The 27,518-nt window shown below is 37.4% G+C and overlaps 1 protein-coding gene across 4 annotated transcripts in view; it reads right to left on the bottom strand.

The window, feature by feature from the left end:
- TRPS1 (transcriptional repressor GATA binding 1) overlaps positions 1–27,518 on the bottom strand; it is a 255,702-nt gene that overhangs the window by 167,457 nt on the left and 60,727 nt on the right. For 3 of the 4 annotated variants that reach the window (XM_059165741.1, XM_059165743.1, XM_059165742.1), the window contains 2 exons: positions 24,439–25,568; positions 7,609–8,212 (listed from right to left, as the gene is read on the bottom strand). In XM_059165741.1, coding sequence (XP_059021724.1) covers positions 7,609–8,212; positions 24,439–25,568 — 1,734 coding nt within the window. The remainder of the gene's footprint in view (positions 1–7,608; positions 8,213–24,438; positions 25,569–27,518) is intronic. The other variant, XM_059165744.1, reaches the window with a different exon arrangement.

Raw genomic sequence — 27,518 nt, 5'->3', positions numbered from 1 at the left:
GATCCTCTACTTGAATAAAATATATATATGCATGCATATAAAAAATAAATTTTATATATATATATGAATAGAAAAGTATTTGTGGGCTGGACTTAACGACCGATTTTCCTTTTCTTCAGTGTTCTGTATGGTCAAACACATAACACTTCTTTTTCAAAAAGCATCTATCATTTGTATCATTTTCAAAAAGTGATTTTTCCATTTTGGACACAAAACACATAAAGACTATATGTTTAGATGGAATAAATTATTCTGAAATTGCAGAGTTCCCCAAGCATTTATTAACCGATCACACAGAGTCAAAGGAGGCCATGCAATGGGTAGGAGCATGGGCCACAGTCCAACTGTCAGTATCAAAACTGCACCCCTGCCATTAAAAGTGGAATGGCCTCAGGCAAATTAATTAATCTCTCTGCCTCAGTTTCCTTACCTAAATAAAAAGGATAATAACAGCTTCAACCTCAAAGGGTTTGGAGAGGATGAAAGTTGTTAATTCAATAATAAACAAATGGAAAGGCTATAAACTTTTAATCCTAGAAAATGAAATACTAAATTACTTGGCAATCAATTAGAAGTATCCATCTACATCAACCAAATTCCTTATTTTTTGCATGCTTTCATGTACAATTGTTCTAACCCAGTTTCCCCAGGTTTGTTCTTCCACATCAAGAATTCAAATTGGGCAGCTAGGAGGTATTCTCATGATGTCCACTGCATTACTGACTAAACACCTAAAGTTGATTCCCTGAGAACAGATTATTTTATAAGACATTTCTCTACCAAGACTTTTTTTTTTCATGACTCAGTATAAGTCTTGAATACCAAAATGTAAACAAAATATAACAAATACAACACCACAGGCAAATGGAATTCAATAAACCACGCTGTCATGAATCTCATCATTTTTTTCAAACAAATATTATGCTTATTAAATGACTATTTTAAAACTTTAGCCTGATCCAAATTCTCATAAAAGTCTGACTTATAATCATGACTCATCTTTTTTTAAATGTTAGTAAAAACTACAAAGTATATTTTGTCTTTTAAAAATATATCTACATATCCTTAGCTTTTTCTGGTTAATCATGATGTTACAAATAGGTAAACCTCCAGTGTATAAGATGGTTTGTCGCTTTCATAATTACTATGCCAAAAGTAAATCATCTTAACAGAGAAACTATCTTTTTAAAGAGGAATGTTAACATATAAAATTATGTGTGGGAGCTATTTGATCATTCTGACATAAATAATGATACCAATCACTCAATTTATCACATCACAAATGTCCTGTACTTACAAAAACAAAAGATTCCTTTGCCTTACTCCTAATTACTAATAACATAAAAAAATAATGCCTTAAGATAAAGTATTTTGGATTTTTGTCCCCAAATAAAGTCATATTCCTGGTTCTATTTTATGTACGAATTGTACTTAAATACAAACTTCTATAAATGAGAATGCTGCTTCACCAAAATTAAAGAAACAGATTCTTCAAACTTCCCGGATATTATTTGCATCTCCTTGAACTCATAACGCAACTAGATGCTGCAGTATCTTGCTTGCCAAGCTTCTTGGGAGTTAACCAGTACACCATTCTAGTAATCAGTGTCTTTGTGTGTAAATACTTAATGAAAGTTCCCAAAGACAGTCAAAGGGAAAAGGGGGTAAAGAATACGACAATGGAAACAATATTTACTCTTTTGTTGACATTAAATAACAAAATATACAAAAATCCAAAATAAAAAAATTTCCTGGCATTTTAGGCAATCAACAGTTCTGTTAAATCCGTCCATCAGATCGGACTTTGCCAGAAAAATACCAGATTCACATCAAGACTGTGCAGCCCATGGCTGACACACTTTTGAATCATTCTCCATCTGTTGCTCCTGAAACTTGGGCCACCTTCTATATATTCTTCATTTCCAACATCTAAGAAAGAACATTCAACAATGGGTTCCTTTTGGGGACCTGTTATCTCCTGACTCATGCAGTCTGTGAGAAAAGGAAGCCAAGCAAAAGATAGTTATACAGGAAATAATTAACAGATAGTGTGCTGAAGGATACCATTTCACAGCAACCACAAACTTACAGCCCAATTCACTAAAAGATACATCTGCTTCCCCTGCTTTACAAACCTGCGCCAGCAGAACTATGCCAGACTTCACAAAAAGTCTAGGTTACAAAACGGGAAAAAAAAAATGCTTACAAAAATACTTGAGTCAATGGAGCTGATTTTTAAAAAAGAAATAAAAATAAAAGAAAATCTCATTGGTCAAGCCAATAAAACCAAACATGCATATATCAAATTGGCTTTTTTTAGCTATGATCGACTGTCAAAAATGGTATATGAATATAAAAGATGAATAACTGGTGAAGAAAAAAAAATTCAAGCTACCTAGTTTTTATTTAATAAAAACAAAATGGTCATGTTCACTGCCACACTCAACTAAATCAACTAATGGATTATATTTTTTAAATAAATCTATGTTACATTTGAATTTAAACCATATCCTTTCCTAACTGGTGGACAACAGAAATTCATCTTATGCAAGGCAGAAGCACAGAGATATACAAGGATTGTTAATTCTGGATTTAGTAAATGGTTTTAAATACTTTATTCAAATATCAACAAATCAAGTATCCGGAGTCACCTAAAGAAAGAATTTATCAATGTGCCCTAAAAACTATAAGTTTCATAACCAGTGATTATGGAGGGGTATCTTTGCCATTTTTCCTGGTATAGTCAGTTCTCTTTGGGATTAAGTACATCCATATGTAAATGTCCAAACTGAGTCAGAAAGAGTTGTTATGTAACATCACTACTACCTGCAGATAATTGAAAAACTGTTTTATTTTCATTAAACATGAAGAAAAAAACCACTATTGGGCTTTTCCCTTGAAATCATCTTTAGTTAGAAAAAGTTCCTTCGATCTTCTGTCACTAGTTGTAAAGGCATTCAACATTGTCGCTTGTTTGAACGTCTGTTTGGCTGCCAATGGACTGTCCCCAAAAGAACATTTTTGCATCTCAATAGACGGTCCGGTATCAACAATCTTTAAACTATAAATTTAACACCACTGAAGCAAGCGGAAAATAACATCTACTTTGTGCTGTCTTGGTATCACATTTACAAAATGAACAAATAATCATACACTTTGCACTTATCTAGAACCCTGCATCTGACGATCTCAAATGGCCTGACAAACAGTAATTAACTAAGCTGTACAGCACTTCTGTGAGGACGGCAGGCATTTTAATCCCAAGAGTGGGATGAATGGGGATCCTGGGAGGCCCTGCCTTTGACAGTCAGTGGCTCAACATGGAACTCAACTCCCAGAACTTGGAACTCATCTCCCATAGCCCACGGCTAAAGGTCTCCACCAAAACCAACTGGTGTGAAATGTATGCATTGAAATGGGTAGACTTCCCTAAATAAATTTATATTGGAATCTAAAATCATTTTTCCCCAAATGCATGAAGTGTACTGATAACTAGGGCATCTGAAAATAAGGGAGAATTAGAGCAGTTTAGTTATCCTACTCTGTCACGCAGATGTTTACCTGGATATGGATTTGCCATAAAGTCCCCTTACACATTTCCCATTTAAACCCAATTATACTTCTGCATTTCATTAAATGAAAAACTGCATTTGATATTGGCAAAATCTTTGTGAAACTTAATGACAGATGCTTTGTTCCTATTAATGTAGTTATCAGTTAAAAGACACAGCTTTCTAAATTGTAAAATCCAATCTAAAACGTCAATCTGAAGAGTGAGATCTGGAATTTTTTATGCAGGAAATCAAAAAACTAATATAGTTGCATTCTATGAGTCTGTCTACAAAATGAATAGATAAATACTTTTGTGTAAATATACATCATAGAAGAAACTGGCCAGAAAAAGGCACAGCATTGTAATGCCTTCTGACTACCTTACACTGGTTTAGTTTAACATGAGAAAGGAGCATCAAGTTGAATATTTAAAAATTTGCTTTTAGCACAGAAAATGTTAAATATGTTAACCTCTTCACAGAGCCAAATCTTAAGTTAAATGAAAACACTGCATTTTCAAAACATTTTCAGGAACTTCTTCATGTTTATAAAATCCTTCTAGAAGTTTCTGAAGAGTAACAAGGTTTTCATATAAACTTGGGACTATTTCTAGCAGAGTCTAAAGTCTTTAATGTTTCTTCCTACTCATAAAAGAAAGAAAAAAAAAAAACCAATGGTTTTACAGAAATATGAGGTAGTTAATCCACAACAAAAAACTAATTTTCATATGGCAATTTACAAGATAAAGCTTATGTTAATGTACCCCCTGCTATCCTCAAAGCAGAGTGGTCCACACAGATCACATACACAATTTAAAATGTTTTGTAACCATATCAATTCCACACTGGTAACAAAGGAAAAATACAAGATAGTCACTACATGAAAATATACATAAAAGATCTGCTATTGAACACAAAACTGAAAGCCAAACACTTAACTAACCTATGTAAAACAAAACAAAAAGAAAAGAAAAAAAAAACTAATGAGAAAATATGTTTAAATTTTAGTTATTCTCTGTGATTCTTCTATTTCCTTCCTCACTTTGAGTGCAGCAAAATTTCATAACTGAAACCAGTTAAAAACACGTACCAGAAAGACCAGTATCCAGAAAGCAATCATCATTTTGTACTTTGTGAATGGCCCTAAATACATTCAGCCTGCTCTTTAAAAATGTTTCCACTATTAACCAGCATAGGGTTGAACTATTTTAAATTAACATTTTTTCCTGCACAGATTTCTCATACTTAATTCTCATTATCAATCTGTACAACACTCAGCTGATAGTCAAATTTTTACTTTTAACATTAGAAACTACATGTATAAATATTTATAAGTATAGTTTATTAACTCTACACTATTTGCACTATTTAATAAAATGACTTTTAAAACCAATTTTCTGTTTTTCAAAGTACATACTATTTCTAAATAAACATGCCAAATAGCAGGATAAGTTCAAGTTCCAATCTATTTATACTCAAATTATGAATATTATGTTCTGTAGATATACATTTACACCTGTATTTCCATTCACATCATGTAAATTGCATTTGCGTATTTTTACTGGGTATTTATAAACTTTTATAGGACACTTTCACTAATGACTAGACCCCTACAACTATAAATTAAAGCACAGTGTTTTTACCTTCAGTAAATATGCTGGTGATACTCCGCTGGGTTCTTCCTTATTGATGGCAGAGGATTGAACTGAGAAGTGTGAATCTGCTATGATAACTCAGCAACAGCAATTTCTACCACCAAGGTAGAATGCTTGTCAAATTAACATTCAGAATGGGCTCTGCTTTTTAATTCTCTTAAATGTCTTAAAAAGCTGATCAGCTATGTGTATATCAAAGTTTTAATTCACTTAATACATTAAATACTCCACAAATTAAATCAGCTACACTTTCTATTCCAAATATCCAATAAAATCGGTGATTCCCAAAAGCACTATTCAAATACAATGAAAATATAAATTTTGCAGAGTCACAGTTTACAAAAGTCAAGGAAGAATGATCCAAGACTTTACATACATACATACATACATACATATATATACACACACACACATAAATTTTATCATCTCTTAAAATTTAGGAGATGATCACTTTTAAAGATCACAGATCCTATGGTTAGGAATTTGATTATTTGTAGAATATAGTGAAGCACTCTCTGGCTGAAGATTTCATATTTCAGCAGCTAATGCGAGGAACTGAAGAAACAGTTGCAATGATGCAACAGAAACTTGAAGTCAGGGAATTAAGGAAGTGGAGGAATTGAGAAAAACAACTTTTTAGAAAAGCATCATCATCCCCAGTCTGCTCAAAAAATGTTAACACTCTCAGGCTCAGGTTTTAGACGCAACCACATAAAAAATGACTTATCGTTCCAAACTCTTAGTGTATATTCGCGTGGCAGAAAAGGTAATATTCAGAAATAGTCTAAAAGAGCCAAAAAAATGAAGATGTCATGGATGACATGGATGAAAACAATTTTAAAATGGAAAAAAAAAAAATGAAAAACGGGTGGGGAACTCTAGTGATACAGACATTAAGGCACCCAATTACAACACACTCTCAAGATGCAATATGAAATTTAAAATATAAGACATTATCACTCCTGTCTTATAACCAGAAACTAAGAGCCAGTTGAGCCCAGAAGAATCCTGACATGCTAAGAAAATAATGAACATTTACAATTGCAGCCCCAAATATATTTATCGGAAAGAAGCTCCCTGAATTCAACCCCTTTCTTGAAGGGCACAAGAACTATTTCTCTTCTTTTTAAAGTTATGTATAATCAACTTGCGCCTTCTCTGCAGGAAGGATTCTTTGTTACTCGGTGTACAAGGGGCATAGCCTCTTCCGCATTCAAGCCCTTCTCATAGCTTCAGGGCATGACTGCAGCCAGGAAAGGGAAGAGATTTTATAATTAACTGTGCACCTCTAAGAGGCATATCTCAACTCCACTAGAGAAACCTGAGAAGCACAGACAGGCTTCAGAGAATCCGAAGGAAATGAGAGGAGGGAAGCCATGCAGACATTGGAGGGAGAAATTCTTCTCTCCAGAATCCATCCAGAGAGACCTCAGTGGTCTCTGACCTGTAGGTCAAACCATTGGGCTGGCTGCCCTCGCCTTCCTAACGGGATCTTTGGTAAAGGTTAGCTGCTTTCTGATCCTACCTTCTAGGCACCAACAAAGCATCGAAATCATGCACAAAGCTCAAAACTTTCTCGGAGTCAAGGTGAAATGTCGAAGTGGTGGTGCCTTAGGCAAAAAGCGAGCATCACTTAACTGAGAGTTGGTGAATTTTCAAAATCTGACTATTTTCTTGACACTGCTACATAGAGAGAGAGCAAGGATCTCATCGTTGTCAGAGGTTTTATTTTTCCACATGGAACTATGTCTTTCTCCCTACGAGAGCCTGATCATATAAAACGCACGGGTCTTTCTCTGCTTCGGATGCTCTTCAGGCCACTCACACTTGGGTCTACCTGATCTCTTCCCCTCTTTTTGGTAACTAATCACCAACAAGCCTTGTCATTTGTACATAATTATACCATCAGTTTGTAAAAAACTACATTTCCGTAGTAACCTCTCACCATAGGCTTTGCATTCCTAATGATTTAAATCTCTGCTAATTTTCCTGTTAACCAGATGCAGTGTGACACCACCTTCAAATTTAAAAGTCATTTACCTATTTTAATGGAACAGATGTGCAATCTTCTGGGATTCTGAACCTCCCTTCTCCAAATGCGGCCTCGGTGTTTTGCATAATCACCAGGAATGATTAACCAACATCCAATCTGAGCTAAGAGCGGTGGCAAACAAGTTGACTGTCCACCACCATAGCACAGACGTGTAGAGTGTATAGAGTGTATACACACACACACACACACACACATACACGCTACTCTCCACCACTTCGGCCTTATAAGACCTCAGACTAAGACCATTTAGTTTCAGGTGTAAGATTAAATGATACTAAATGTAGAGAATATGTGTCCTCCCATTTCCCCTTCAACATAGGTGAATTATTTAAAAATTAAACCTTCCTACCCGTAACAGGGACTGGGATTCGTCCTTGGACTTGTTTTCTCCCGACGCAGGATACTGCTGGGTGAGGGTCCCAGACTTCTCTCCACCAGCTGGCACCCCCTGCAGGAATCCCTTGGTCTCCACAGCCAAGCCATAAATAGGTCGTGCCAGATGGGCAGCTTCAACATTGGGGCTATCCCGTAGAGTCTTGGTCTGCTCTTGGGGGCCGGACACAGGCGTCAGAAGCCCCAGGCTTGCCTGAGTGTAGGATGGGCTGCCTCGCAGGATATCTGCCCCTCTCCAAGTCATGTTTCGAAGGTCATCACTTGAACTCTCGGTCCAAACTTTATCCTTCAGCCCATCCTTATCTTCCACCTTCTCCCTCTTCACCACACTCTCAGAAACTGGCTCTCCCATTTTAGAGTCTGGATTGAGCAGACTATAGACCTTGAGGTCGATTTTGGGCTCCTCCTTGATGGTGGACACAGCATGACCGTCCTCTTCGCCATTGGCTGTAGTGATGTCCTGTTCGTGGCAGTGAACAGTGTTGAAGTGCTCCAGTAGTGACTGAGTATCAGCAGCCGTAAAGCTGCACTGACGGCATTTGTAGCAGCTGTGGGCTCTCCTGGAGAAGGAAACAGTCATTAGAAATCTAGCCTTTGGAAGGGCTTAAAAAAAGAAAACAAAACAAAACAAAAAAAACAGTCTTTAAGGACCTGACTTTTACCACACGTAATATAATAGGTAGGACAAAATACACCATTCCCAAGACCCAGAAGTTGGAATGGAATTAACTGGCATTTTTGGTTCCATATAAAGAATGTGACAATCCCTTTCGATGGATTAACCATAACGGGTAGACACACATATACACCCTCATGTGTCCACACGCCAGCAATTTGCATTGAAACTTGGTTGGTATGCTTTATTACTGAAAGACTTGCTCTGTTCGCTAATTCTATATTACTTAAGAGACACATATATTTTCACACTAATTTCATCAGTGGACTTTTCACTTCCTGTTTTTTTTTTAAACTAAATCGCTATTGTTTCATTATAAATGTAAATGCATCTCCAGTGTAACTTCTATAACATTTACACATATTAAATTCCACTTGATTACAGTGTTCTTTTCTATCTTACAACTTAAATCAGTTTAGGTAACGAAATACAGCTGACGGATCTACATAATCTAGTAAATAAGATGTACTGGAAGCTCAAGATTTTTAAGACAAATTCTTCCAGGAGGCTTTAGGGACATTCAACAAATTGAGGTGTCTGCTGGGTGTGCAGCATGATTGGGGTTGTGTGGATATATTCATTCATAAAGAACATGTGAGTGTGTTTGTATTCTTTTCAAAAGGCATAAAACAGAAAGAACTTATTGTTGGATTTCATAGCATTCTCTGCTATTAAAGACGGAACACGGTCATATTAAGACAAATATTTGATTAACAAAGAACAGAGGTACTGTATCCTAAAAGACACACTGGGAAGGTACACAAGTGACTTGGAATAAGGCATACTTATAAAAACTTTGTATGGCTCTCTAAATAAACTCCATGTGGAATACTTGCTACTCCACTGATGCAATGTGTTGCCAACTTAAAATAACAAGACAGGTTCTGAGAACTATTACTTAAAGCTACCCCCACGTATGTGCACATACATATAAGTGTAGATGATCATCACCAATTCCTTTGCCAGACCCTGGGTTCACACTGGTGGATGCAGAAGACACCCAGTCTTTGTCTACCTGGTGTTTAGAGTCTAGTCAGGAAGGGCGACCCTCCCATTAGATTATAAATAAATATAAAGAGTGGTAAGTGCTAAGAACTTTTATGGATGGGATGGTAATGGGGCTGATGGGGTGCGTAGGGCAGCCAGGAAGGCCTTTCTGAGGGAGAGAAAAACCAATGGATGAAAAGGAGCTATTCTTGTTGGAGGAGGAGGAAGGGGGAGAAGGCACATTCTAGCAAGTCTGAAATACTGAACAGAGGTCACTGCTGCTTTAGAGGAATAAGTAAGAGGAAACATGTCAATCGACAAGCTAGAAGGGTGATCTAGAGCTTTGTAGACCATGATAAGAGGCAGATAGGTATCTTCAGAGGTTAAAGGAACCAATTGCAAAGTTACAGGCACAGAAGGAGCATCGTTAAATATATGTTTTAGTCACCTGGGACCTTAACAGTTTCTGTACTCAGTAACTTCATTCTTATATGAGACCTGATGGCTTAAAATCCAAAAGAATGTTCGTATTTTAAGTAAGCATAAGTCAAGGGTCTTATGATATGTAACAAAATCTCAGTATTTGTCAAGAGTACTTAATGCAGTACAAAATTATCTTATCATTAACAGCTTACATTTGGTTGAATAAATATGGATATTTAACTTTCACTTTTTACAGAAGATTGTTTTCTATCTTGTCTCCTATTTTTCTTCACTGTTTAAGTATTAAAGATTAAGCAAAAGGAAATACAACAAAGGTAAATAATTTAATGATGAGTCGACCATAAAAATATAATATTAAAATTAATTTCCTCAAGTGAAAGGAGCCTAACCCTTAAGAAGAAGTCTATGTCCAAGAGTAAGAATCTTGCCCCAAGTTCAAGGCCAGAAATTCCCAAACAGGATTCAGATCACAAAGTTCAAAAGACAAGACTCAAAACCTAGGACCTAGAACCTATAGGAACTTCAAATAAATATCCATCCCAGCAAAACTATGTTTGAATGAGAGATAAACTCCTAACCTCACAAAAAATTGCTATGTCTACGTTTAATTATCACAGAGAAAAATGGATTTATCAGGATGGATAAAGATCAAAACATACCCAGGAAATACCATCCTGAAGATATGCCACATAATCTATTGAGGCATGCAAATTAAACAAACAAGCTTCAGGAAGCACATTTTCCAGCTCTGATCAACCTTCACCCCTAGATAGTTCTAATGAGTTCACTGCCCATTATGGCACTAAATTTATGGTTTCCTTGACACGGTGGGGTCTCTGTTTGGAACCTCTGAGGGGAATCCCTTCTAATAAAGTAAGACTATCAATTGCCTCTGCTCCTTCTACCCAAACTGGTCTTTTATACAAAACCAAAAGTACAAAGAGTATAAAAAATTCTAAAGTCTAAAACTTCTACAGAATTGCAGTGAACGTATCAAGAAATAAAGACAATTCTACAGCAAGAGGAAGGAGAGAGTACCAATGCCCAACAGAAGAAATACAATTTCCTAGGGTATGTTGCAACAAAATATTTTAAAACAGCAGAATCTCAATTCTAATGGGAGCATTGAATAGTGTAGACTCTGGGAACGCCTGAATTTCAAGTCTTGGCTCTGTATTCTACTGTATGTGTGACTTCAAATAATTTACTAAACTTGCCCCAATGTCTTCATCGGCAAAATGAAAACAACAGTGCCTCTTGATAGGTTCTTATGAATGTTAAGTAAATAACACCTATAGTAGGTAAGTAAATAAGTAAGGGTCCACCAGTATAAATCCTAAAAGTAAATAAAGCCCCTCTCTCCTGTGTGAATCTGCATTCTATGCTCTTTGTGCAAAGGAGTTTAAACTTACAAACTAGCAGCACTTTGGTATCATCCTTTTCCATTCCCCTATGTATCTTAACCGTGACGAACACTGTTCTTAAAACCAAGTTGATTTCCTGGAAGACCCTTTGGTTTAAGACCAAATGACAGGTAGAATATATTCTATGACTTTTCTGCTTCACCTAGTGGCATTCAATAGCCTGAAGGAATGAGAAATTTAGTAGTTTGCTTAATTGTCTAGCTTTACTCTTGTCATTAATAGACCCAGAATCTTAAAATTCTGAATCACAAAAAAATAGAAAAAGGCATTACCTGTATTTTATTAAAGCCCTGGGAAGTGGAGATGCCTTGAGTGTATTCATTAAGGTAGTTTAGAATCATGATATATCTAGTAATACATCTCAGTAATTCAGATTACGTGCCTTCAGTATCGACTTATTCCGCAATCTAGAAATGTCCCTGAGTCATCCTATCCCTCCACCAAATAAAGACAACACATGCAACCCTTACCAGTAACTTGACTGGTATGTCCTCTTAAAAATACAAAGGCCTTGGGTCCCTGCCCAGGCACTGAATTCCTCACAAAGTATCACACTCAGGCAAGGTATCAGGGGCTTCTAGGCATTCTCTGATTCCAAGTTCCTGTCCCAATGGACAGATAGGTCTCAAAAAGAGCTGTTCTGATCTGCCCCACAGAGGAGCTCCTGATCTGACTGTTCCAGGCAAAACCGTCCTTGAGACAGGTGCTAAAGAGCCATCAGAGATCACTAGGGATGAACATAAAGCAAAAAAAACCCAAAAAACAACAACAAACACCACTCTCCCTCCAAAACTGCAGCGCTAAGTTCTCGGTGAGAACCAGGTTTTACAGTGAAAAGAAAAACACATCTTAACAGGAAGGATATTAAAATAAAGTTGTAATAATAAGCTCAACTCACACACCTTTTCTTTTGAAGAGTTCAAAGCATTCACACATAACTGATCTCACCTTTCACTGAAGTAGAAAGCCCATTTTACAGATAAGTAAAATGGAGAAATGGTGACTTGTCCCTTGAATCTACATCGAGTCAGGAACACAGGGCTTCTACATTCCAGATCAACGTTCTGTTTTTTGATTCTTGACAGTCAAAATTTTTAACTTTATACAGAAAAGTGTGAAACGACTGACAATATGGAAAATGAAAACACGAGAGGAAGGGAAACTAATCATCTGGCAGCAGAAGACACTGACTACAGTAATGGTCTGCAAAACACGCTGAGTTTCGTAGCTATACAGAGTCCAAGGTGCTTCCTGTTGCCCGACTGCATCAGGATCTCTGGAGAAGAACCTGAGAATCTGAATTTTTATCAAGATTCCCCAGGTGACACCCATGCAGGGGCCAGAATCTATGAACTCCATTATTAGATACTTTGTGGTTCTAAGCAATGTAAGGAACACACTCACAAGGCATCCCCCACCCCCTCCTGACTTTAATGCAACACAGGTAATGCCCTTACCAGCTTTGTAATTCAGAATCGCAAGTTTCTGGGTGTAACAACTGTTAATGAAAAGAGAGTAAAGCTTGACAATTAAGCAGTAAACTGCTAAACTGCTCAATCTTTCAGGCCATTGAACACAAGTAGGTGAAGCAGAAAAGGCAATTTGCTACATAGGACTCTAGAGACCGGAAGAGATTCTTTTCTCCCTGTAGTATCAGTCTTAAATAAATGGTAGAAAATATGTTAAAAAGACATTACTCCACTTTCAAAAGCTGAGAGCCACATAAACTCCTTAATAACGTACACTAAAAAAATCTAGAGCAGTGTTTCTCCAATTCTAACATGCATAGGGAATCACCAGGAAATCTTGCTGAAATCCAGATTCCTATTCTGAAAGTCTGGATGGTACCCAATATTTGGTATTTCTTATAAGATCCCAAATGATTCTGAAGCTGTTGGTCCCCAGACCACACCGTAAATAGCAAGAATCATGAAGCCATGGTCAGAAAGAACTTCAAGATGGGTATTAATTAGTATGGCACAAACTCATAGCACTTGACAGAACATTTTTAAATGAATTTTTTATGATGAGCAACATCGTCTTCCCTCGTAAAGCACACACAATATTACATACCTCTGAGAGTCAACACTAACAGCTTTGGAAGCTAAAACTACAACTATAACATTGTCAAGCATAATCCCCAAACAAGAATTCATCTTTTTTTTTTTTTTTTTTAATTTCATTGTTTGGGAATCACCTTTCACTATTTTTACGGCTAGGCCATTTATATACCTTGTTCCTCAACAATCACACAAAGTACGCATTCCCATCTCTGCTCCATGGGATAAGAATCTGAAGCCTAGACAAGTCAATTCACATAGAATGCAGAGGACATGACACAGTCTTCAGCACTTGTCCACGAAAGAGGGTGCTCTTGGGAGCTGACATGTTACTAGCTGATTCAGGAGTTCCTGAAAGGTATGCATATATTCTCTTAGGTATGTCATTCTCTCAATAATTCCTGAATATGTGATTTTAATCCCTAGTATAAGAAACATTACAGAAGAATACAAGTTTAGTCACTGTGAAAATACATTAGTTTGGACTCGCCTCTGACCTATAAAATGATTTTCATTTTATCAGCATTAATTGGAAAACCTCCAAGTTGTTCAAGAGAATCTTCCTTGCGTTTCCCAAGATCTACATGCTCAACCATACAAACTTCCCAGATGATGCAACCCAAGACTAGGCCTAGAACGCTCTGAGCTACTCCAAATCTGTTTTCTTCTGAGGACTTCTTCCACATTGCCTTTTATTAAAATCTTGTGTATGTCCTAGTTTCCGGTAATTGCCTTAAGATCAAGATCAATGTTCACACATCCCTGAACCCACCCCCACCCAGAACAACCGACAGTAAATACATACTTAATAACCAAAGGGATAAACCACCACAGCTCTGTGGCTGTTCAGGGTGCTGGATTTAATGTGTAGAATCAAAAAGCAGCAAAGAAATATTTAGGAGAAATATATACAGATATTTCATAGACAGTATATTTTGAGTGGCTTTTCTGAAAAAAACTCTTTCTTATTTAAAAACTCCTAGAACGTCCGGCTACATTTAACCAAACTTCTTCTTAATATAAATACATACGTGCTCTGCATTAATTTAAATTCTATATGCTCCTGCCAAACGCAGAGCAAACACTCTCCTCGTGCTACCTAGGGAAAAAAGATGTCATTTCGTATGTCTCCCTAGCACAGGATTGCCAGATTAAAACACAGAATGACGATTTGAGGGTCAGTGTAAAAAAAACAAATATTTTAGTGTAAGCATGTTCCATGCAATATTTAGGATACATTCACACAAAATCAGCATGTCTCGTGTAATATTTTAGACAACAAGGACATGAATCAGAGAAATTTGATAGAAAAGCTCAATCTTCCCTAGCATTCAGAGAAAACTACAAGCTAACAGAAGACCAAATTGTACTTAATTCAAGTGACTTAAAATTTCTGTGAAAAAAGATGTTTTATTTCTTATCCTACTTAACAGAATTTTCATGTGCTATAAAAATTCATTTATTTCAGTTTCATCCATATTTCAATGGACAGTGGCCTGAGAAGTAGTGCTTCCTTCATTAGCAGAGATTACACATTATTTTCAAAATTCATAAAAGGCTGCGGTTTTCTAGATCCTAGAAAAAGATCAGCTCAAAGATACTACTGTATCATTACACTTACTCTGATAAAACATATATTTCTATTTTCATAATAAACCAGCCCACAATATATGTGAAGTCAGATGTGAGTGATGCTTTTTCTCCTCTAAATGTAAACTCCCAGAGATTTCTGCCAGCATTTAAAAAGCCATCCTCGGGGCACCTGGGTGGTTCAGTGGGTTAAAGCCTCTGCCTTCTGCTCTGGTCATGATCTCAGGATCCTGGGATTGAGCCCCACATCAGGCTCTCTCTGCTCTGCAGAGAGCCTGCTTCGTCCTCTCTCTTTCCTGCCTCTCTGCCTACTTGTGATCTCTGTCTGTCAAATAAATAAATAAAAATCTTAAAAAAAAAGAAAGAAAGAAAAAGAAAAAGAAAAGAAAAGCCATCCTCTACCAAACAGCTGTACTTCTTAACCGCTGGAATCTGGTTCTTCTTCAGTGACTAAACAGAGCATGGAAGTAAATGAGTAGATCATAAATACTAACCAATTAGACTTCGAAGGGTATTTTTGGGGTAATCATAGACTTGAACACCTAAAGACAAACTACCACAGAAAAACAGTAAATGACAGTGGTTTAATTTAAATATAGATCTAAAGATCTGGTATCTAATAAAGTTAGTCATTTTGTAATTTTGCTTGTATCAAGGCCTCTCATACGCCACACTCGAGATTATGAACACTGCAGAATGAGGGATTAAGAGCAGGCGAAGAGAGTATCTGATGGACAAAGACAAAAAAGGGATTACAGGTGAATAACCAGATCAATCAATTTTAGAAGCTGGAACTGCAATAATATTCAGCCTTAGTTAAGTGCAGAGGAGCAGCCTGCAAAATGTAAGATAAACTGACCTCTGAGGAAGATTCCGTGCAATCCACTCATCTTGTATTTTTAAAGCTGAAATCATGGGGCACCTGGGTGGCTCAGTGAGTTAAAGCCTCCGCCTTAGGCTCAGGTCATGATCCCAGGGTCCTGGTATCCAGCTCTCTGCTCCGCCGGGAGCCTGCTTCCTCCCTTCTCTCTCTGCCTGCCTCTCTTGCCTACTTGTGATCTCTGTCTTTCAAATAAATAAAATCTTTAAAAAAAAAAAAAAGCTGAAATCATCTGATTGGTGTTTACTCCTTTAGAGTAACTAGATTTCTTAAGGGGAGTGTAGGGTCATTTCATTTTCAAGTGAAAATGAAAAAAACATAAGAAAATACAACTAATGTCATATCTGAAAAATCTCAATTTATGATTCACTGATTCACTTCCAAAAAGAAGATATCCCTAACCAAGTGTTAAAGGGAGACCAACCTCCCCATAAAATAGAAAGTGAGTAACATTTGGGAAATGATTTCTATAAATTGATATGAAATAGAAATCATGGCTAAACTTTATTTTATCCCAGGAATTGATCATGGTTCTTGTACAAAGTCCTCAGGACCATCAACTCTGAAATGCTAATAATATATACAAATAAAGGCAGTGCCACTGTGGGTTATTTTCTTGAAGGAATAATACCCTGGGTAATGTGTCTCACAACAGGAATTCTCAACTTGAACTATTAGGTCCATTTCAAGGAATTACAGGCCACTGATTTATTAGGTATTGTTTAAAAGAACATGTCATCTAACGTACACAAATGTAAATTTAACTATCGTGGCACTCGCATTTTGAGAAACTCTGTGCTAATGCACTATGTACTTGGCTTTTTCAGAAATGTTGATAATTAGGTACTTATCATAAAATCTGTTCTTTAGAATTAGCAGAGCACACAGTCCATGCTCCTTTCTGTGCTCTGCTAAGGCAGAGACTGAACAGTAGCTACCTTAATTTGACCAGCCATGGTATCCAAAGTTATTTCCTTCCACCAGAGTTACATATTTCATGTTTAAAAGATTCGAACACTGTTTAAACAATTTTAAATGCATTCATAAATCTCCAATTAGGACAGATGCTTGTCATCACGTATACTACCAAAAATATGTCCATTTTCTTCACATTCTAGATAACAAGCAGATAGACAATGATAACATTAATGATTTTTAAGTAGTTATTTACTCATAAGGGAGATTGAACACTTATTCAAATATTTATTGGACTGATGAAAATTGATGTTCTGTTTTCATTTTAAAATGTTATCATACAATGTTAGTCATAACACAGTCTACGTATATGTGTATATGTTTAAATATATATATATACACATTCATATTTAGGTTTACAAAAAATAAAAACTGGAATATAATCATGGACTATGATGATATACATCTGTGTCTTTGTGTGTGTGTGTGTGTGTATATATATATATATATATATATACAGAGAAATGCAGAGAGATCCATGTATGTGTGTATATATATAAAGAGAGAGAGACAGAGATGAAATAGAGAAAATTATATTAATGGTATAGTTCCATATATGTACATAAATGATATGAATATACATGGTATATATGTGAATACACAAACATACACATATAATGAATATATATATATATATACTAGCAAAACCAAATAAATATACATATATATATTTGCTAGTTTAAGAAGTCACATAAAATGGTATGCAGCTACAAATCATCTTTAATTTCTTTTTATTCAGCCAAAATTGTACTTATAAGATTCATCCATGTAGTATTCAACTGTCATTTATTCAAATTCACTACTGTGTAATAGTCTACTATATAAAAATCTACAAATTATTTAATGCCAGTTGCTATATAATATTAGTTGGTACTTTTTCTGGGTTTTTTGTTGTTGTTGTTTTGTTTTTTGAGAGGGCGAGAGCATGTGTGTGTGCGAGGAGGGAGAGCGGGCAGAGGGAGAGGAAGAGCGAGAATCCTCATCTCCACACCCAGCACGGAGTCTGACACAGGGCTGTCTCACACCCCTGAAATCATGAACTGAGGTGAAATCAAGAGTCTGATGCTTAACCAACTGAGCCACCAGGCGCCCCTGCTGCTTTTATTTTCATTTTTGTTTTGGTTGTCCTGCTTGCAAAAACCACTACTGTGAACATGTCTGCACAGGTTTCCAAGTGTATTCATGAAAGAAACTTTCTTCTGAGGAGTGTGATTATGCTTCTATTGGGAATATGAGCATCTCATGTTGACAGAATTCACCAATTCACTTTATTCAGTCATGTGTATTGACCATTTTTACCATTTATAATTTTTTAACATCTATGTTTTCTGCAATGAAGTGGCCTCCTTTTCTCTTTGATTTGTATTTGCCTCATGTAACTTCATCTAGCCTTATCCTTTTGTTACTGAGATCCAACTTAATTACACTGAGTCAAAGGATATGTTCTGTATGATACTTCATTCTGAAATCTGTTTTATATCTAAGTGTTTTATATCTGCTTGAAAAGCATGTGAATTCTCTAAATTGATGGATGCAAAATCGACATTTTTTTTAAAAGATTTTATTTATTTATTTGGCAGACAGAGATCACAGGTAGGCAGAGAAAAAGGAGGAAGCAGGCTCCCTGCTGAGCACAGAGCCCGATGTGGGGCTCCATCCCAGGACCAAGATCATGACCTGAGCCAAAGGCAGAGGCCTTAACCCATTGAGCCCCACAATCGAAATATTTTTATTAAATCAAGTTTGTTAATTTGTTGTTCTAATCTTTTATACTTTGAAAATTTTTTTCTGTTCACCCTTTAGTAAGAAAGTTGCTTAAAATCTACCACTGTGATTATGGTTTGTCCTACTTTCCCTGCAGTTGTCAATTTTTGTTTTACATATAGATTTGTTTATATTTTATATATTTAGAATTGTTATCTCTCCCTCAAGAACTGAACCTCTTATCATTATGTACTGACCTTTTCCTCCTACGCTTTTTGTCTTAAAATCTAAATTGTATGAGATTAATAATGTTATCTCAATATTCCTTTGGTTTATATTGCCTAGAACCCATCTATTTTTTTTTTTTTAAGATTTTATTTTTTTTTTGACAGAGAGAGAAAGAGAGAGCACAAGCAGGGGGAGTGGCAGGCAGAGAGAGAAACAGGCTTCCCACTGAGCAGGGAGCTGGATGCGGGGCTCCAACCCAGGACCCTGGGATCATGACCTGAGCTGAAGGCAGATGTTCAACCAACTGAGCCACTGAGGCAACCCTGTCTATTCTTTTGTTACAAACTCTCCATACACTTATATTTTAAGTGTGCATCTTATGAAAACAGCTTAGAGTCGAATTTTCTTTTTTATTAAGCCCGACAATACCTTATTTAAGTAGAAATTTTAAACCACCCAGATTCATTAAAATTTTTGATAGCTGGTCTTTTGTTTTTTTAAACCATATTACTTTAACAATTCTATTTATCCATTTAAACATTTTTCCTATGTATCCTCTCATGCCATTTCTTAAGAAAATAGAATTTTATTTTGTTGTTCCACTCTTCCTATAGCTTCCTATCCTTCCACTGGTTATCCTTAAGGGTTTCCAAGTATGCAGAGCAAAGCTGTAACTCACTAACTCCAGACAATTCAAGGGCTTTAAAGCACCTTACTTGTGATCATTTCCACTACAAACTTACATGATTGTTTTACCCAACACCTTAGTCTATCTCCTTTTAACTGCATATATAAGGCAGACTATAGTTGTTTAGATTTACCCAGAGTTCCCTGATCTTTGCTTATCTGAAAATATCTTTGCTTTTTCTTGGAAAATTGTTTTCACAGGTATGCAATTCTAAGTTGATTATTTTGTGTTTTGTTTTTCCTTCAAAACCTTACACAGAATTCCTTCCTCTACTGGTTTCCATTGTTGCTGATAAAGTCTGCTGTCAACTTAATTGTCATTTCTAAGTAGTTAATACGTTGTTTCTCTCTAGGGGCTCTAAAAGAACCTCTCTGGCATTTTAATTTTTACTACTACATGTCTATGACTGAATTTATTTGCATATATCCCTGTTTAGTATAAGCTATGCCTTTCTGTATCTGTGTGCTTATGTCTTTCATCTTTCAGTTCTAGAAATCTGCCTTTATCTCCTCAAATAATTTTTCCCTATCTTCCATTCTTTATATTCTTTTGTCCTGGGACTCTAATTAGATGCAGGTTAAAACAGCTTGTTATGTTTCTATAACCTACTGTCTATTTTTGATACTTTCCACCCCCTTCCCCTCTTTTAAATATTTTGGCTAATGTCTTCAGCTTTAACTTGTGATTAATTCATTTACCTTCTATCACTTGCCAATCTGTTATTGAACCTACCCACATTTTAAGTTTCAACAATTATATTTTCAATTCAAAAAATACTATTTCTTTCTTTTTTTGAACATTTCTAGTCCTCTATAACGTTTCTAGTCCTTTCAAACGTCCTTTGAACGTTTCTAGTCTGAACGTATCTAGTCCTCCATAGTCTTATGGAGTTTGGTCAATTTGTAAATCTGATTTTCATTTCTTTAAACACTTATTTTTTATAACTGAAAAGTATTATATTTTAGAGCTTTCTTACAACTAAAAATATACTCTTGTAACTTATCATCTTCCTGGGTATCTAAATGCATTATTTGCATTTCCTACTGATTTCCCATAGAATGGTATAAATCCCTTCCTGTATAGTTAAATTCTATAACAATGAGCTCATCTAAGATTTATCTTCTGCCACAGATACCAGGGAGGTGAAAATTAAGAGTATTTCATATAGACAACTATGTGTTTATTTCTGAAAGAAGTCAGAAGGAGGCTCTAAACTTGGCACCACTTTTGCCACCTTGAAGGTCCAGCTTAACATGAAACAGATTCAGCAGCCTCTCGCTCTTAGGAACTCCGGCACAGTCTCCTGACTGACTTACATAAATACTGGTATTTGCCTCAGTGCAACCTCACACTCCCTTCTTAATATTCACTTCTCCCCAGTCTGGGTTTAGTCCACTCTTGGTGAACGGAAGACAAGAAAAGCTTCAGAAATTTCTCTAATTCATGGAAGTCCAGCAAGGCCTTGCAAAATATGTTTTATCTATTCTAGTTGTTCTGTGAGGAGACAGTACTCCTACTTACTCCAGAAACTAAGTTATAACACAGAAAATTTTAATGAGGAGAATGGTAGGTAATCAATTAAGAGAAGGGGTACACTGTTTAATTAAATAATAAATAATAAAAAGAAAAGAGTGTGGGAAACAAATTCAGGAATAGAACATAGTCAAATGTGAGCTAGCGGTAACCTAAGTAAATATGAAATATTAAGAGAACTGACCAAGTTCTAGTTACTGACTGAATAATGTTTGCAGTTCAACAAAAATTAAACCTGATTCTTCTTGAAAATTCCCACTGAGTGGACTCTACACCAAGGTTTTCACTGATAAATCTCAATCAACTCTCCTGCTTCTCAGCTGTAGTATTTTTATCGCTACCTGATTTCACATATTTCATTGATCTTAGCTTCTGCTACCTTTTTACTACACCATAAGTCTTATACATAAAGCACTCAAAAGCTTAGAATATTTCCTAGTTATAATAGAATTATGGAGAAAGTTTCCCAACATGTATAATACAAATAAATATAAATTTAACCAGAAAAATATTCTTGTGATATGATAAATTTGTCCTTTTATACAGTCTTAAAAATGTAGCATGTGGGGAAAATGTTTTGATAGCAGAACAAATTTTCAGCATCCATAGGACTATCTCCTTTCACATACCTAGAACCTCCACTGCTGTTCAACTTTCAGTAGAGTTTCAGAAAGTGTAAGTCTCCATATTACAAGTATTTCTACAAGAACTCATAAACCGATCAGAAAAAAAACTATTCAGTACCTTAATCCAGGACCACATGAATTACAGCAGGTTTTAAAAAATAAGTTCACGAGTGGGGCTCTTGGGTGGCTCAGCTGGTTAAGCCTCTGCCTTCAGCTCAGGTCATGATTCTGGGGTCCTGGGATTGAGCCAGGTCTCGGGCTCCCTGCTCAGCAGAGAGTCTGCTTCTCTCTGGCCCTCTGGCCCTCTCCCCCCACTCATGTTCATTTTCTCTCTATAATACATAAATAAAATCTTTATTTATTTTTTACATTGTTTTTTGACAGAGAGAGACACAGCAAGAGAGGGAACACAAGCGGGGGGTGGGGGGAGAAGCAAGCTTCTTGCCGAGCAGGACCACAACCTGAGTAGAAGGCAGACACTTAATGACTGAGCCACCCCGTCACCCCATAAATAAAATCTTTTTTTTAAAAAGTGCAGGAGGATTTTAGTGCCCTAGGAACAAGTTCTGCTCAGTTTTCTCATCTAAAAAAAATTCTAAAAGAATGCACAGACAATTGTCATTTGGTGTGGAGCCCTAAATCTTCAGAAGGGTTTCAAGATCATCTAATAGTCTGAGGTTAAACTGTAACTTCCCATGGAGAGCTTGGCTTATCCTTAACGAATGTAAAGTCAAAAAATCACAGGCACTTCATTTACTTAAAGATATAGTCACTGAGCACTTAATAGCCATCCTGGCACTTCTATAGATATGGCGGTGAAGAAGACCAGACTAGTCTCTTCTCTTGAGAGCTTATTTTCATTACTATGAACTAAAATCTCAAATTTTTCAGTAATATTTTTATTCATACTTTTAGATCCTGGGAGATTTTTTGTTTAACCAAATCATATAGAAACTCTTTTTCCAGACACATTTTCAAGCAACAGCCTCAGCTTCCTCAAAAAAGCCACTCATGCAAGTGATCTGGTATCCAGATGTATCAATGTGTATGTGTGTGTGTGCACGCGCACATGTGTGTGGTATGTCATGGTGTGCCTAATTTCCTCACGATTAAGGAAAGCCTCGTCTTTCAAAAATAGAATGGATCACCTAATTTTTTTACCACCTAACAAATGTATATACACACTAGCAAAGCTCAGGAGGAAGCTAATGTCTGCTAGCCCAGAAATAAATTAGCATGCAGCTAACATCAGAGGAGCCAGAAACACTCACTACGAGTGTGAACACATATTTGATTGCAGGACTGTGTCTTTCCTAGGGCTGACCTTATAAATTAAACAGTGTAAATCTCAAGGAAGTGTTTTCCGAACATTCAGATTCACTGTGAACATTAGGATGCCCTTCAAATTAACATCCAACATTATTAGCCTATTGTTGGACATGAACTGCTTCATTACTGGGGACTGACAAAACACACACACTCATACTGACACACGACTTCTAAAAAGAATGGGAGGAACTGTTCAAAGTCTTGGAACGGGAAAATTAAAATCTGTTTAAAAACTTTAAAATCTTGGGATGGGAAGATTTTTAAACTAGGATGCTGAGTCTACAGAAGGAGAAATATTTAAAAATAGTAAATAAAGCTCTTTACTTTGATTCTTAGAGGCGCAGCAACAAAAAAGCATCTACTAAGCACTAAGTAACCTCTGAACGAGCTGTATTTCCAGGATTTTACTAAACTAATTCCCACTTATACAACCAAGTCTCAGGTTAGATGCTCCTACTTTAGGGAGGCATTTCCTCATCTACAAGATTGGATTTTGTGGTCATTCTCTTCAGTGGTCTCTACTTCATCTGTTGTGACACTTGAACTCATAATGATATGTTAATGACTTCCCTACTAAACTGTAAGTTCCATGTGGGCACAGAGTAGTTCTGTCCTGTTTTCTCCTTTATCATCAATGCCCGGCACAATGTGTATTCTTGGATTTAATTCGTTAAGGAATGACTGTATAAATGAAATAAAGAGATACATCCTAAACCCATCTTTAGAAAATATGGGCACCTGGGTGGCTCAGTCATTAGGCATCTGCCTTCGGCTCAGGGCATGATCCCAGAGTCCTGGGATTGAGCACCGCATTGGGCTCTCTGCTCAGCAGGAGGCCTGTTTCTCCCTCTCCCACTCCCCCTGCTTATGTTCCCTCTCTCGCTGTGAATCTCTCCATCAAACAAATAAAAAAAAAAAAAAAAGAAAAAGAAAATATGAAAGATTAACTGGGAAAAGTAATATTTACAAAAATAATACGATGAAAGTGGGAAAAAAACAGCAACCCATGAATGTATCCTATGGATCTGTAATAACTGAAGTGGGCTTTCCACACTCAGAGGAGTGAGCATACAGAAATCCAAAGTCACCTTATCTACAGAATTCTCACCTTCAGATGACTGTTTCCTTGCAAAATGAGGATGTTGCTCAATTTTATTTTTTAAAACCAGAAGAATGTCCAATCTCACGTTAAAAGAAAAATGAGCCTTGTGTTCTCACCCTGATGGATTCCCAGGAGGAACAGAGAAGAGAACACATGAAGACGGCGCCTTCCATGTGGAAGACGCTCCACCAGAAATGAGGGCACGTGGAGGAACCCAGCAAGGACAGACATGACTTGTGAACTCAGCAGCATTACCGTCATCGCTGCAAATTGTAAAATACACTCAGTAAATGGAAGAAAGCAGGTACGAAGCGTAAGAGTAAATGGTCTGAAACAAGCGACCAAATTAAAATCCGTGATTACCACGTCTATAAATCCATAATCTGCAGTTTCACGAATGATCTTTTACGTTTACCTTTCCTGCAACTTCCCCAAGTCACCGCAATCATTCCTGAGGATTCTGGGATCAGCCCTCTGGCTTCTTTCGATCGTTTCCTTTGACATTGCACCCTGCCCACCTCACCCCCTACGATGGCCTACCTGTAGTGTCGGGAAATCTCTTCTTCCACCTGGGTGATGAAATCACATTTGGTACACGAGTGTTCCTTGCTTTCCTTGACAGCCGGCTGCCCGTCCGATCCTTGCAGGTGATTGGCTTCCTGTTTGACCTCCGATGCTTGGGACTCGTGGGAGCTCTCGTAGTGGAAAAGGAGCACATCCACGTCGGGGGTGGAGAAGGAGCACTGGTGGCACTGGTGTTTGACTCGCGAGCTTCCGGCTGCCCCCGGAGACAAGTGCAAAAGCAAGAGTGCACAGTGGGAACAATTACTTTTTCGACAAGCAAACGGGTAAGTAATTTCTCCAAGGTGCTTTTCTGGGCTGCAAAGGCCTCTGGGACAGAAGGGACAGTGTTTAATGGTACATTTATGAATGTTATGGAGCTGCTGATAGTGACGGAGGAGCGGCCCCACTACAATGACGTCGGGGCCGTGGCTTTTGGAGTATCTAAAATCACAGAACTGACAATTATAGCTCGTTACCATATTATCCTCTGCTCCCTTGCTGGAGAAGTCCTTCTTTTTAGCCCCACTAGAGCCCTTGTCTGCCTTGGCCATCGGCTCCCCTTCTGCACTTTTGCCTAGATCATTCTGGTTAATGACAGAGCCCCTGGAAAGCTTATCATTCAACTCTGGATTAAGGCCGCCTGACTGCGCTCCTCCGTGCTGTTTGCCATAATGTTCTAGCAATTTAAGTGAGCTAGATGACTCACAGCTGAAACTACAAAATTTACACCAGTAGTAACTGGTGGCCTCTGTACCATTTTGTCTCGAGGAATCGAGGGGCTTGATGGGCACTGAGTAGCCAACAGGAGTGTCATCTCCCGTCTTGACCGTGATCTTGTCCTGCCACTTTCCCAAGTCTCCAGAATCACTGGATCGAAGTGCAGGGATGGATTTGTTAGAGTTTTTCTCTGAAGGTTTTGCACCCTCAGAGGAGGGGAGAGAAGCTTTGATTTTGTTCGGGTGAGTCTGAAGAAAATGTTGTTCTAGTTCAGTTGAGGAGTTGCCCATGTAAGTGAAATTGCAGAATTTACAGCGGAAGTACTTGGTGTTTCCCTGGCAATCTGGTGTTTTCCGTCCAATGCCAATGAATGTTCCACCCGAAGTGACCTGGTACAGAAGAGATAGATGTTATTTGAAAGGTATCATTCATTTCGTGCTCTCTGTAGGAGGGGAGAGGGGACACTGCCAAGTATTATTCCACATCAAAAAATACAATAGTACTTCTGCTTATTATGAAATCACTTGAATAATCAGAGCCAAAGAAATGCACTCTTCATTTCTCAATAGCTACTCTTTGAGAGGCTCATTATGCTAAACATTTTTGGCCAAAGTAACAGATAAAGATAAGTAATAAGAGGACTATAACTAGCTCAATGGATTTAATAAATACTCTTCTTAAAAAGCCAAGAAAACAATTTTCAAGTAAGTAGGTTTTACTACTGTTTCCTTCAAACCACAGGCTTGCAGAAGTATCCAAATCACAGGGGATTTCTTCTCGTGAAGTTAAGGGTTGCTGTCAAAACCAGAGGCAGTTGCTTAGAGATTACTCAATGCAGTCGTTCTCCAAGGAAATCCTCTGTTCAGTTCCTATAGCAATGAAGCCTTGGGCAAAGATGAAGTCTACCTTTTGGGTAAAACAAAGCTGCTAAAATGACCACACAAAACGCCTTATAATTAAAGCCCAAGCAGGCACTATTACACCAAAAACAAAATGAATGCAGTGGATCTGAAGTCTTGGTGAAGAGAGTCTATTGTAAAAAGTTTAAAATGATTTCCAATCCAGGATAAAGGAAAAGAAGAAAACCTTCCAGGGCCTCATCTGATCAAGGCTCTGTCTCAGTGGGTCATGGGGATGGAGAAAAGGCCTAAATAAAATAATCCCATCACAGGAATGATCATAGCTCTTCTTTCTATCCGAATTCTAAAACTGTACAGCATTAGGGCAATGAAGGTATTCAAAAGTCACTTTATATAAAATCCTTTCTCCTTCTTCAGTGTGCCCTGCAAAGGGCAGCTTCGCCAAGCGCCACCAATGAGTAGCCAAAATTCCTGGCTTAAAACCGAGTTTTTGATAGAAATGCTCCAAAAAAGGAGAGATTTCCTCTTCTATCAGAGAATTACTGAGTTTTTCTTGCTACCAGATGTAATAGATTAGGCACGTGACATAATCATGTTCTGCCTCCTTCAACAGCTGCTCAGAAATGACATGTGTGATCACTGCTCATATCCAAATCACTCCATGAGAAAAGTCTCAAGCATCTCAAAAATCATTTCAGAGGTTCCACTTAATATGCAAATAATATTCCTTTAGCACACTGAGACACATGTTTGCACCTCTGTTGTACACGACTAAGAATGCCGTCCGTTCTGCCACTTACGGAGAGGCTGTGCGTTTGATCAAAAGACTTAAATCTGTCTGGCCAAGGGCTAATTCAGCTGGGGACACCTATATATTTGTTTTTGGTATTACAGCTCCCGGAAATGTGCATGATCACAACACTTACTGTATATTAAGACAATAATTTGCAAACATCTCTCGCAGATATTAAGACAATAATTTGCAAACATCTCTCGCAGCCTTTAACGAAGGATAACAATGTTTCACTTTGGGTGCTGTCTACACCCACCATGGCAAGAACACAGGCTTCAGTCTGTCCGCAACAGCACGGCATCCTCTAAACAGAAGGGAAAGGAGGGGGCACCCTCCCAGCCAGCAGCCTGGCCATGGGCTGTGTGAGAGATGTCAAAGCCAGACCACATGAGGATACAGCCAATGCACCCTTCTAACCTAGCACTTTAGGGACTAGAACAACTAACAATGTGCCCTGGGACGCCATCATATTGCAAAGTCCCTCCATCTATTTCCCAACTCACTAGAGATGAGGAGAAACCTTATTTCCAAAAACAAAACGAAGCATTTCATCGGGCTTCCATCAACTCTGGTACTTTGTTCAGAAACATCAACTTGAATCAAAAGGGACAAATGCAGAAGTTATAGGCCCTTCTTCTCTAATGCGAGCAAAGCGGGTATACCAAGATTTTCTTGCTTTTGCTACG

Source organism: Mustela lutreola, chromosome 3, assembly GCF_030435805.1.
Source record: "Mustela lutreola isolate mMusLut2 chromosome 3, mMusLut2.pri, whole genome shotgun sequence".
NCBI classification, from domain to species: Eukaryota; Metazoa; Chordata; class Mammalia; order Carnivora; family Mustelidae; genus Mustela; species Mustela lutreola.
This window is presented reverse-complemented; position numbering and strand designations above follow the sequence as displayed.